The following is a 13636-nucleotide window of genomic DNA, read 5'->3' on the forward strand; positions in this document are numbered from 1 at the left end:
GACTTATTCAAAGTATAATGACTAAATTTAGACATTCGAAAATACACCTACTGAAATATAGAATATTAACTCTCAAAGTACAATGACCAACATGATATTTTAATTACCTTTATTATGTCAATAGTATGAATTAATAGGGATTAAACTTGAATCAGCATCTAGTCGAATACCAGTAAAGGAAAAATCACTCTTCAAACCATGCTTTCATTTTTTTTTTTACTTATTTCACACCGCTATACTTACATATACATCTAAAACATAATACTTCCTTAGGTAGGATTTTAACTAAGAAAATGACCTATTCAGTTGATCAACTCTACGAACATTTTGTAAGAAAAAATAATAATTTCTTTTAGTATCTTTTCGTTATTTATTAAGGTCTTTTTAACTAAGAAACTTATGAGAGAGGTCCCCAAATAAATGAGGAATAACCAAAGCCCTAAGCACCTTAATATTATTGTTCCCACAGCTAGGATTGTAGCTAGAGTTACATGTAATGATTCTCTCTTCTTCCCTTCTTTAAATAGTGAGCACGAGAGACATACAATATTTTACGATTCATCTTCAACTAAGATTTTTATGTAAACATCGAAGGGACTTATACAGGTATACATTGATCTTCTTTAGTCGTGAGCCTTTTCCTTTAGTTTTTTTTTCCTACATGGGTATGATAATTTTAATGTGAGGTATAGGTCGGTTCATGTAGAGCTCGTTTGGTAATGTTTCTGTTTTTTGTTTTTCGTTTTCTTTGTTAATGAACAAAATAAAATTGTATTTGATAATTGTTTCTTTTTTTTTAATTTATTATTGAAAAAAGAAATAGAAACATGTTTGGTAACTCTCTCTTACTTTTCGTTTTCTAAACTTTTTTAATTTTTTAAATTAAATATTTTAACTTTTATGTTATATTTATTTTTTAATATTTATTATGCATTTTATAAATCAAGAATATAAGATAATACGTTTATTTATGTTTTGGAATAAGCTAGAAAAGTGAAAAAAAAGTACAAATTTTTTTATTTTGGTCGTTTCTTAAATTTCTATACAATTTTATAAATGTTTATTTAAAATGGGAAACGAGTAACAAAAATAGTTACCAACGCTTATATTTCTCAAAAACTAGAAATAAGGAAGGAGAAGCGAAACATACCTATTTTCTCGACCAAAAATTTTGCAATAATAATCTCAATAGTAAGTAATAAGTAAATATCAATTAGATAGGAAAATATCTAATATTATATTTGACAGTAGTAAAAGAAGGATAATTGCTAAGGTATAAGCATACATAATTACCAATCAAGGTATAACTTATCTAGTCGAAATTTTGAACATCTCCACGCACTCGAACTAATTAAAAAAGGAAAAAAAAAAACAAAAAGAGTGAGAAGGAATAGTTTGAGCTTAAGAAGTGCTTAATTATGTTTTATTATCATTATTATTCAAGTTATGTGAAGCTGTTCTTCTCTTTGGATTTTCTTACTAAAACCATTTACAAGCATCTGAATTATTCTTTTTGTAACCTCATTCCTCCCCAAAATGGAACTTGGCTCTCTTTTAGTTCATCATAAACTAAAATAATAATAATAATATTGTAAAATTTTAAACTTTCCCTCTTACGAGGTAAAGTTTCTCTCCTTTTATGAAGATTTTTAGCTCCGTCCCTTCTCAAAAAGAAGAAATCTGTAGATGAACGCTTTTCACATCCGAGTCTTCAAATACGAACAGTGTTTCTTATCCTGACTTCTTAAAAAGAATGTTTTTATTTTGCTTAATCAGTAAAACACAGCCCAAAGAATTAAGAAGAAAAAAGATGATGATGGAAATGGCTGCAGAGTCAGAAAGTGAGACGCCGGTTTCGTCAGCTCCGGCGACGCCGGGGACGCCAGGGGGGCTGCTGTTTTTCGGTCGTCACCAGTTGGATTCTGCGTCGTATGATCGGAAACAAATGCCGCCACGGCAGAAATGCTTCCCGGCCGTGAACGCCACCACTCATCACTTCCCTTCTCTTGATGTCTCTCTCGCTCGGAAGGTATCCTTGCTTCTTCTCCTTTCATTTTTTCTTTTTCTGTTTTAAATCTCGACATTTTTATCAATATCGATATTTTCTTTTTAATTTAAATATATATATATATATATATATTTTTTAGAAATATGCATCGATATCAATATTTTAAATAGTCATACGAAGGAACTCAATAATAACATGTTTAACTCACTCTAACACCATGTTTTAATGAGTATAGTTATGATTTTTGTCGGTGAATTTGTCTAAAATAAAAAAGTTAGGAGAACAAAAATGGAATTTGAATTTTAAATAACTTTTAATTATAATAAAAAGAAAAGAAAACCTTGGTCATATTGTAAATTTTAACTTTAGCTTTCAATTTAATCAAACTAAGGTAAAATTTATTTAATCAAACTAAGGTTAAATTACAAATTTTGGTCCCTACAATTTTGGCTTAGTTTCAATTTTGCTCTTATGGTTTTAGAATTCAATCTCTATGATTTGGGAATAAGTTCAATTTCGTCTATATGATTTCAAAAGTTTCATTTTGATCCCTATAATTTTGAACTTAATTTCAATTTGGTGCCTACGATTTGAACAAACCTTACGAATTGTCTTTAAATTAATTGTGTTTTACCCACCTGAGAAAACCCACTTATTTTCTTCTATTTTTTACTTGATTCAAAACTCTTATACGGTCAGAGCTAACATAATTAGCCAAGAAAACATTAGCTTGCCATCATAATCCTATGAACTAAAGTAAAACTAAAACTTTCGTACTAAGTACCAAATTGAAATTATGCTCAAAATTATAAGAAGTAAATTTATAATTTAACTTCAAATTCAACTTTAAACTTAAATAAATCAGGTAATTAATACCCACAATTAGTTATTAATTACTGAAAATTGATTCTTATAGTCATGTGTTGTAGTAGGATTCTTTTTTAAACTCAATTGGAACATTTTATAGTTAAATTTAAGCACTTCTTGTCTACTTAAATTTGTTGTTAGAATGCTAATTAGGTTGGCGTATGAATTAAGTTTGGACCTTTACCTAGCTTGATTCTAAGTACTTTGTTGGATAAATTTTGCAATTTTGCAAGATTTGATTAGTTAGTTTCAATTTTCTAATTTAGTTCTAAAGAGCCACAAAATTACATATATGGTTTAGGTTTAATTTTGATTTGGTTCGTAAGTTTTGGATTTAGTCTCTATGATTTTGCTAAAGTATCCCTTAACAATCTCACTTAAAATCTAATTTTTCCCTTGTTTTTCCTCAACCTTAAATCCAAATATAATCAACTAACAAATCTAGTCAAATAAAAATATGAATTAATTGCCATGTAAATATTAAAATATATGTCACATTTAATATATTGGATCATTTGTCAGATTTGACTAAATTTAATGAAAGTTGAAATTATATAGAATATAGATTTAAGCTTTTAAAACTAATAGAGATGAATTGAAACTACATCATGATCAAATTTATAAGTTAATCTTATGAATACAATTTATCCGAATTTAGGATGAAATTTTATGTAATAATTGAAAGTTTATAATATAATTGATAATTTTATCGAGCTGGACAAATTTGCCTAAAACTATCCTACCGTCTATTACATGTGTTCGGAATCTTTGGCAAAGATTCGAATTCTCACCTTCACAATCTTCCAACTCATCTATCTAAAGTTATCAGCCACATTATTGGAACTCGTCAAATAATTTCTTGACTATTTGGTTTATGTCTAGCTCGGAGCAGAATTTGTGGGAACATTTGTCCTCATATTTGCTGCAACTGCGGGACCTGTCGTCAACCAGAAGTACAACAATGTGGATTCTGTTATAGAAAATGCCTTGTGCTCCGGGCTAGCGGTGATGATCGTCATTTTCGCCGCCGGCCACATCTCCGGCGCCCACCTCAACCCATCACTCACCATTGCCTTTGCCACTCTCCGCTACTTCCCATGGCTTCAAGTCCCCGCCTACATCGCCACCCAGGTCTCCGCCTCCATCTGCGCTTCCTTCGCCATCAAGGCCATTTTCGGCCCTTTCATCTCCGGTGGTGTCACCGTCCCTTCACTCAACACCGGACAGGCCTTTGCTCTCGAATTCCTCATCACTTTCAATCTCCTGTTCGTCATCACCGCCGTCGCCACCGACACTCGCGCCGTAAGTAAAAATTGTTAAGGATCTTACATTGAAAATAAAAGTGATCGTACAATAGTTTACAATAGACCTGAACTACTTCTCCATAACTAATTGGTTTTGAGTGGATTCTCAATAAATATCGATAAAAATCTCTCTTTTTAAGCTTCTTTCTATATTCATACTTTCTTTTTAAATTTCTTTTGCAGGTCGGAGAGCTGGCCGGAGTCGCTGTGGGAGCTACGGTGATGCTCAACATTCTCATCGCAGGGTAAATATTTCCCTCCATATTATTCTTTCGTCTCTTTCAAGTATGCTAACCTTTTCAAAACCATGCACATTATGTACTATGAACACTCAGAGTACTTTACGTAGGATTATTTATTTATTACGGCCGTGTTGGATAAAATTTCGTTTTTGGTTTTTTATTCTGAAAACTTTGTTTGGTTTCTCCACAATTCTCCTTTGTATATTTTTACTTTTTTCAAAAACGTACCCATACTAAAATTTCAAAAAAAAAAAAAAATTAACTATTTTTTAGTTTTCATAGATTTTAAAAACGTTTTAGAAATAAAGATAATGACAAAACAAAGAAATATACGATGGGAAGTAATCCTTATAAACTTAATTTTTAAAAAAGGAAAATTCGTCCCATGATGCTTTAGAAATACTAAAGTGAAATAAATATTCAATTTTCACCCATGATGGCAAGGTGTTTCGATTTTCACCCAACTTTCAATTTCATTCCATGAGTATTGCAATCTTTTACTTGAATAATTATTACCATTTTTCTCGTAGATTTGTTTGAAATTTTGTGAAAAAAGTATATTCACTTCAACGTTGAATGAATTATGAAACACATGCCTGCCTATCTAATATGTCTAGTACAAGGTTGATGGGACCTTTGTAGAGTGATGACAGCTGAATTTTTGTTGGAATTTATGAGATTTTGGAGATTTATTCGCTGAGTGATCTCACACATTGATCCGACATAATTTTACGAGAGCAACGGATTTAATTTTCTTCGAAATTAGTGAGTTCCGAGAGATTTTTAACCTTTTTTTTTGTTAATATTAATGAGTGGATAGAGTGGTAAACTGAACATAAAGTAAAAATTGCAAGAACTTATCCAACTTCTAGTGGTAAATTTGATGAACCTGATTGAAAGTTCAAGGGTGAAAATTGATATATCTTAAGGTAAAAAATGGATTTTTCCTTTCCCTAAAGTGATAAGTTTCTTCTGCATGTGCTTTTAATATAAGTTGATTTTGACTGAAGCTCGAAAGAAAGATTGGTTTTTGTTCTTTGAGAGAATTGATACTTTCATCTGTGATGGCAGGCCATCAACTGGTGGTTCAATGAATCCAGTGAGGACTCTAGGACCGGCCGTGGCCGCTGGAAATTACAGGCAGTTATGGCTATACTTGGTGGCTCCTACTCTCGGGGCCATTGTCGGTGCCGGGACCTACACTGTCGTGAAGCTTCGAGGTGATGAAGTCGAAGTTCCCGGACCGTTAAGTGGCTTTCGTCGCTAAAATAATAACAAAGATTAAAAGAATAGAAAAAAGGCCATGTGATTGATAAGGCTCCATGGCTGAGAACCCTAAAATTGATAAGGTCTTGGGGTAGGGTTCGGCTGCGATGGATATAATGGTCATGATCCTTGCCTTTGATTGCTATGCTTGTTTTTTTCTAGGTGTGTGTAAAAAGAAAAACACTTTGTGGCTTTTTTTTTTTTTTTTTGGTTGGATGTGTGGGTACTCGATAAAATACACATTTGGTCTCCATAATTAGATTGTTTTTCGTAATTTATTTATGCAATTGAAATGTTCGAATCTTCACCTCCACATTTGTAATGTTACATTATTCTAATATCAATATAGGTAAAATAACATTGTTGGAAGGTAAAAAACATGAAATTTTCTTAAAGGATGCCAAATATTTATAAACGAGACAAAAAATGGTTAGAAGTCAGAGGAATTAAAGGTTAGCATAAATGTAAATGTGTTCAAATTTCCAATTTATTATTTATTGAAGCCTTTAACTCTACAAGTTTGAAAGTGTGGAACATTTTAGGGTTTAAAAGAGGTCTTAAAAAATTATCTAAAAAAATAAAATTAAAACTATACAATAGTTGAATCTAAATGTCCCATCAAAATTCTTAACCCAATAAATTTTGATTAAACCAACCATACTTTTGGGCCCAAAGGCCTATGGGCCCAATTATTAGATGTTAGGTCCACAAAACCTAAGCCCATAGAATAAGTCCAATGAGTCTATTTCTTTATGTTACGATGGAAAATTTTCCAACTACTCTCCTCTTACCTATTCTCAGTCTCTTCATTCACACTAACAATTTTTCTTATTAAATACTTCTTTTATGTTATTGATTGCCACCTCATCATTTAGACAAAAATAATGTAGATGTAACGGATAGTAAATAGAAAAATGTTAAATTACAGTAGATTTTAAATTATTTTAATTCATGAATTTTGTAAAATTGATAGAAATCTATTACATAAAATTAAATATTCATAGATTTAGTATACATTTTTAAATTTCAAAAATTAATTAACACAAAATTGGAAGTTCACGAACACAACTGATGTCGGTCCCGTGATCTTATCTTGTCATGAATGCAAAATTTGCTTCAAAGTTTTTGTTTTTTTTCCTTCTTGGATGATCAAAATTTGGAATGACATAAAGATATAATACCATAAACTTATGAATTTGAATTTTTTTTTTTTTAATTACACAATTGGCAGCCACATACTTCCAAATCTGTGCACAAAATAATTGTCGCTGTGACAAGTCATCGTCGGAGATGCAACGTGTACACCATCCACCACGTTTTTCTTTTTTCTTTTTCTTTTTCATCCTAATTAAAAAATAAAAGGACAAATATTCTTCCCCTTTTTTCCCTCGAAATCCCAAAAACTCCTCAATCCATTTACATATTTACACTTTTACCACCTTCCCGTGTCCAATAATTTACCGCCACGTTTCTCCGGCGCCGAGTTTCCCGAAACCCAACCGATCTTCTCCCTCATCATCTGCAGCAAGCCGCCGATTGCCGGCCTGGGCGCCGGCGGCTGCGAAACGCAGAGCGCTGCGATTGAGAGCAACGCGCCGGCTTCCTCCACGTCGTAATCTCCCCGTAGGCGTGGATCCACTAGTTCCTTGACCGCCGGCGGTTTGATTCCTCCGGCGTCGGGAATCGCCGGCGGCAAAATCGATGCCAGAATCTGGCCCTTCTCCGAGCAGAATGCCTCTTTTCCGGTGATGAGCTCGAGGAGAACGACGCCGAAGCTGTAGACGTCGTTCTTCTTGGAGGCGATTCCGGTTCTGAGATATTGGGGATCGGTGTAGCCCGGAGATCCCATCATCAATTGCTTCGCTCGGAAGGGGCTCGACGGAGAAGACGGCGGATTCGTCACCGCCGACGAGAATCCCATTTTCGCAGAGCCGAAATCGCAGAGTTTGCAATTGAATCGCTCGTCGAGTAAAATGTTGGAAGATTTAATGTCGCCGTGGACAATTTGAAGACTGCATTTCTCGTGGAGGTATTCGATTGCTTGAGCTAGCTGGTAGGCTATGAGTAGCCGGATTCTCCATGACAGCGCCGCCGCCTGCTGCCGGCCCTTCGCACCGCCGTGGAGCTTCTCTTGCAAGTTCCCATTTGGGACATATTCGAAAACCAGAGCTCCTTCTCCTGCAATTTCAACAAATTCCACTTTTAAAATTTAAGGAAAAAAATTATTAATTAAATTAAATAATAGTTAATTAATTTGAATTAAAGAACCCAAATTAAAATTACCCAATTGCTTTTATTCTTAAAGAACGCATTACCCTTTATCGTCTTTTGCTTTATTCTTTAACTTTGTTTTTGTTTCCTCTCTGAATTCAGAACCGCTCTTGTTCAGTACTAATTCAAACTTAATTAACCCAAAAAAAAAACACTTTCATTTGCATTACCATTAGAAACTTTCTTAATTAAAGAAAACAAGATTGGATTTTCCACACAAAAAAAAAAAAAAAATGAGAGAGTGGCTCTGGCTCTCACCTCGGTCATCACAGTAGCCAATGAAAGTGACAATATTACGGTGGCGAAGTTGCAGAAGTATGTCCAATTCCTGGCGGAACATCCGGTTCAGGCGCTCACTAGAGCCGAGAATCTTGACCGCCGCCGTGGGGGAAGCCGGCGTCCGAGCAAGATAGACGTTGCTGAAGCCGCCGGCGCCGACGAGGGTGGAGAAATTCATAGTGAAAGCTTGGATCTCAGTCCAGCAGAACCTGGTAGCACCAAAACCAGACTCAAAAATGCAATCCAAATCCCCGGATTGGGTTTCTTTATCAGCAACTCTGGATTTTGATTTTGATTTGGATTTGGATTTCCCCTTCATTCTAAAGAATCGGAGCAAACCCATTTCAAAAAGAAAAGAAATGAATTTGGGATTGGGATTGGGATTGGGATTGAAGAGAGACAAAAGTGAGAAGAAGTGAATAAGAAGAGGGGGGATTTTTAAGGCATGGAGTCGGTGGGTAGAGAGTCAAAAGAAGTGAAAAATAATTGATAATTTGATGGGTTTGGAGAAAAATGAAAAATTGGAGGAGTGGGTGTGATTGATTAAAATTTGATATGGTTGGTGGGTGCACAGAGTCTGGCCTTGGCCTTGGCTGGGAAGCTACGAAGAAAGGGTCAATTTTGACTAAGGAAACACCCAAATGCAGTACCCACAGACCATTCACTCGTGTGGAGGATTTATTATTTTTTATTATTTATTATGGGTTTGTTTGTTTGTTTTTTTTGGAGCTTTTGGATTTTGGGCTTTGTGGGGAAATCAGAGGGTGAGGAGGCATTATCTGACACTATTTGGATCTCTCTTTTTTTTTTTCTTTCTTAAAAAGACAATAAGAGGTTGTGATTAGATTCATGTACCTCATTTTCCTCACTCATATTGAACCGTTTTCTTTTTTCTTCTTGTTCTTTTTTTTTTTTATTTTATATTTCTCCAAAGAGGAATGTGAAGGAGTTGCTTCTCCTTGGGATAAAAGATGATAGTTATTTTGCATTTATGTTTCCATGTTTTTGTCTAGATTAAATAGAACTGTGTTTAGCCGTTATTTGTCTAATAAGTCGGATAAAAAATTGAAAGTTCAATGACTTTTTAGATACAAAATTCGACAATTCAAATATGGTTTAGTGGATAAGATATCTAGTACTATCTTAAAGATCAATAATTTGATGTTTGATTAGGAAAAAATATATCTATTCTATTACAAACAAAATTTAAAGTTCATGAATCTATTAGAAATTCTTTAAATTTAGTGTCGTTATTAGACACTGATCTATTAGACACTTTTTAATATTCAATAATCTATTTAATAGCTCAATCGTGAAAGTTTAAAACTCACATCTGTAATTGAACTGTTTTTTATTTAAAATGGTGTGTCATTAGTAACTTCTTTAGTTGGTCAAAGGTTTGAGTTCTCATCTTTACATTTGTACTCTTCAAAAGAAAAAAAGAATGTGAAAACAAATATATTGGGAGAAAAATGATAAGTTGTAATATATAAATTTATTTATGATATATAGGAAAATTTTCAATTTTTTAACTTCAAAATTTTAAAAAGTTTTGATTTTATCTTTTGTGCAATAATTTTCACTCACGTTGTTACTTCTTAGTGTTATAAAATGTTAAAATTTATTATTAAGACAATAATGGGTGCCCTTCTTAGGACAGATCCCTCCTTTTGCTCCTCAGCGTATTACCAGTTATTTCTAGTTGTGTTCCTCTCAAAGACAGGTTCTTACGTGTTACTCATCCGTTCGCCATTGAAACACCACTTCTTTTTTTGTTAATTAGTTTAGAAATAACTTATGTTTTAACTTTGATAAAATTTATCTTATCCTAAATAATTTTGCTATTATAGAGAAGGGACTCATCAAAACTATTATTTTACTAACAAGGGGCAAACTTATATATATATATATATAAAAAAGGCTTTTAAAAAATTTACAAATTATTATTTTTTAAACATTTAAAATTACATCTAAAAAAATATCAGGTATTTACATAAATAGTATAAAATCAAATTATATTTTTAAATATAGCATAAAGTTTTAAATTTTACAAAAATGGTATAATCCAAATACAAATTTAAATGTAATATAAAGCAAAATAACAAATTTCACCCTTATCCTATCTTTGAAAAAAAAAAATGACATTGTTTAACCTATTAAATTTATGCTGGTAGTGAAATTTCGAAAAGAAAAAAGGAATTTAATTGAAAGTTTGACAAGATTAGGGATGAAATTTGAAAATAAACTAAATATTAGGACTAAATGCTCAATAAATATTTAGCAAAAGAAAAATAGAATATAAAGATCAATATTAAATAATGGAAGAGAGGCGGTCAATTTGCTATTTGGTTGGTTTTAGTCAATTTCCTAATCTGTTTTTATCAATTTCAGTGATGTTGATTTTTGGTTAGTTGAGACAATTTAATCAATTTGTTAATTTGTTTTGATTGATTTTATTAATTTTGTTGATTTTCTTTGGTTTTGATGTTTAGATCACTACAATTTTTTCCCTTTTTTTTCCTTTTCGTTTCTTTTATAGAATGGAAAAGTTGATTTGATGTTAACTTTTGCAAAAATCCACTTTAAATTATTGATTGATTACACTCCTAACTAAAAATTATCAGCTTTTAATTATTTAATTTTATTATATTTGAACTTCTACACACTTGTTTTATACAAATCTAGGTCCTTCTGGGAATTGTACTCTCTAACATATAATTTAACTTTTAAGGCTAAGATAAGAGTCAAATGAATTATTTTTCTAATTAAAGGAGTATGTACTAATTAATCATCATTAACTTCTTGGCACTTGATTTCGAACAAACCAGCCTTTTTTTTTTTTTTTTTACTAAATAGCTTATTATTAATTTGTTTAAAATCTCATTTTTGTCACCTTACACTTTTAAAATTATTTTATTTGGTCTATAAACTTTTAGCTATGCCATAACTTTCAAAATTTCTATATTTACTATGTTATCTTTTAAAAAAATCATAATTTTGATAACGTGATTTCAAATATGTGTATTAACATATATTAACATAAGCACGGAATGAAGACATGTAACGGGACTGAGACGAAGTATTAGGTGGACAAATTTGCAACGATTTGCAATTTGCAACGATTTTATAAGTTTAGACGGTAAGTACTCTAATTGAAAATTCAACCCTCGGATTGTAATAACTCTATAGTTTAAGGGTATATTTTATATTATGTATTTTGTAGTTTCTTTTTGTCATAAAATAAGAAAGGAAGAATTTAAGAATTAAAATATTGGAATATTCTTGAGGAAGGGAGCTGTTGAGACGTCCCCGTACGCTCAGTGGTTGCTTACGAACACAGGAAAAAAATAAAAAAATAAAAAAAAAAACATGGTGCATGTTTCGGAATTAAAAATTAGAACCCTCACGTCAAGAAAAAAAAAAAATTAATGAGTTTACGTTGAATAAATAAAAAGCGTGCACTTGTGTTTAAAATGTGAAATTGAGTATTATTAAATTTGTATCGTTTTTTTTTTGTTTAAATACACTCTCAATTTTTTTTTATCAATTTAGAAATGTCGGTTTTGATCTCTGTAATTTTACAAAGTGATTATTTTAGTTATTTCAATTTCATTTTGATTTTATTTCTATCACAATTTCAACATTTGAAATAAAGATATCGTTTTCCAAAGGGATTAAGAAAGAATTGTGACAAACTTCAACATTAATTGTCACTTCTCCCTCTTAAAAATGATAGTTTGTTCTACATTTTTCACTAAGAATATTATTTATCACATATTTTCAAAATAAAGTGCAAGGTTTAGAAGTATTATTTTTGTAATTTAACTTAAATTTGTGATAAAACTTCATCTATAAAAAATGTTTCAAAAATACAAAAATCAAAATAGATATTTTAAAAATTAAATAATCAAAATAAACAAAAATTGGAAGTATAAAAATTAAAATAGAGGCTTTCATATTACAAACAACAAACAACAAATCTCTAATTTCTTTTATATATATATATATATATAGAAACCAATCAAGAAAACAGAAAAAAGTAAGGGATTGAAAAAATAAGTCAAATTAAGAGAACTGCTTTTTTAGGGAAGCTCTCATAATAAGTTGTAACAAACACGCGGCATTGAAAGTGGAAGGCGCCTGCACCTGGATTTCGTAATCGCAGTTTTAATTAATAATTAATTAATTATGTCTTAATTTTAAATATCATTTATTGTACTGGTCGCTTTCCATTCGACTCCTCACCACGCTGACGTGGACCTCGACATCGACGTCTCCGTTTACCTTTGTTTTCCATCAATTCTTTTCAAATAAAATTTTATTTAAAACTTATAATGTTGATTCTATCGAGAAAAATAAAAGAGCATAATAAATGAGATGGAGAACGAGGGGGCGATGTGTATTGTGTTCCTCACTTGTATATTCAAAAGCTATGCTACGATCCCTATTTATAGGGTTTCAAATAAATAGGTTATAAATATATAATACTTGTTAATGAGCGGTAATGCTTCATGCGTTACTCTTACTCTGATCGAGTCGATATGGAGTCCGAACTCAATCAGACAACCGCCGCTTAGAGCAAATTAGTTGATTTCGAAAACTGGACGTGAAAAGTTCAACACTATCTGCCCCTAATCGCCCACTCACCACTATCTCTTGCACAGTGCTCCACATCTTTCAGATGAGATATCGTGGCACTTACAATCAAACTGTTAGCTGCCTATAAATACTTATGGTAAATTGATTGTCAAGTACGCGTGAATTTCTATATTAATTTGGAATTATACCGACTTGAGGGTTGAAGTGTTTATTTCTCTTTTCCAAGTCAATTTTCATTGGAATTATAGACGAGTTTGAGTGAATTTTATGCTCAAACAATACTAATAAGAAATTAGAATTCATGAGACTAACGTCAACATGAGCTGGCTCATAGTTAAGACATCTTGTTCATTTTCTAGATCTCGAAAGTTCAATCTCTCATCCCTATCTTTGTTGTATTCATTAAAAAAAATCATTAGATTAACAATAGGTAATGAATGTACAACTTAACATGTCTCAATTGATTAAGACATATATTTTCGATAAGTCAAATATTCGAGATAAACTAATAGACGTAAATGAGTGTGAAATAGGAGGGTAAAAAAAAATTCATTACAATGTCTAAATAAGCGTGCAAATTTTTCGTAAAATAATCCTATTTGTAAAATCGTTGCTAATCAATAATAATATATTAAAAAGTGGAAGAAACTTTTTTTTGCACGAAATTATCTTTCATATTTTATCAAATATCATATATGTCCTTATTAGGTGTGGGTTATTGGCAACTAAAATTAATTACTTTTGCTTTGATTTTTTTTTTTAGCACTTGTGTTCAATGTTAGATGCTATTAAGATTAATC

General features: G+C 31.7%; 2 protein-coding genes across 2 annotated transcripts; one reads left to right on the plus strand and one right to left on the minus strand.

The window, feature by feature from the left end:
* Positions 1–448: 448 nt before the first annotated feature.
* LOC111025949 (putative aquaporin NIP5-1) lies at positions 449–5994 on the plus strand. Its single transcript, XM_022303878.2, has 5 exons — positions 449–606; positions 1777–2029; positions 3758–4177; positions 4363–4424; positions 5493–5994. The coding sequence occupies exons 2-5, from the start codon at positions 1811–1813 to the stop codon at positions 5686–5688; spliced, it is 897 nt and encodes a 298-aa protein (XP_022159570.1). The 5' UTR covers positions 449–606; positions 1777–1810; the 3' UTR covers positions 5689–5994.
* Positions 5995–6849: 855 nt separating this feature from the next.
* Positions 6850–8772, minus strand: LOC148211091 (putative receptor-like protein kinase At1g33260). Its single transcript, XM_088124833.1, has 2 exons — positions 8217–8772; positions 6850–7865 (listed from the first exon to the last, which is right to left on the minus strand). The coding sequence occupies exons 1-2, from the start codon at positions 8578–8580 to the stop codon at positions 7120–7122; spliced, it is 1110 nt and encodes a 369-aa protein (XP_087980959.1). The 5' UTR covers positions 8581–8772; the 3' UTR covers positions 6850–7119.
* Between the last annotated feature and the right edge of the window lie 4864 nt (positions 8773–13636).

The sequence above is a fragment of the Momordica charantia genome (genome assembly GCF_013281855.1).
Source record: "Momordica charantia cultivar OHB3-1 chromosome 6 unlocalized genomic scaffold, Mcharantia_2.0 BLBB01000006.1, whole genome shotgun sequence".
Lineage (NCBI taxonomy): Eukaryota > Viridiplantae > Streptophyta > Magnoliopsida > Cucurbitales > Cucurbitaceae > Momordica > Momordica charantia.

Bases quoted from the DNA above. Each gene is read 5' to 3' on its own strand.
- LOC111025949 (XM_022303878.2), top strand. From the start codon at position 1,811: ATGATGATGGAAATGGCTGCAGAGTCAGAAAGTGAGACGCCGGTTTCG. The intron at 2,030-3,757 runs GTATCCTTGCTT...GTTTATGTCTAG, and splicing joins ATGTCTCTCTCGCTCGGAAG to CTCGGAGCAGAATTTGTGGG. The intron at 4,178-4,362 runs GTAAGTAAAAAT...TTTCTTTTGCAG, and splicing joins TCGCCACCGACACTCGCGCC to GTCGGAGAGCTGGCCGGAGT.
- LOC148211091 (XM_088124833.1), bottom strand. From the start codon at position 8,580: ATGGGTTTGCTCCGATTCTTTAGAATGAAGGGGAAATCCAAATCCAAA. The intron at 7,866-8,216 runs GTGAGAGCCAGA...TTGAAATTGCAG, and splicing joins TGGCTACTGTGATGACCGAG to GAGAAGGAGCTCTGGTTTTC.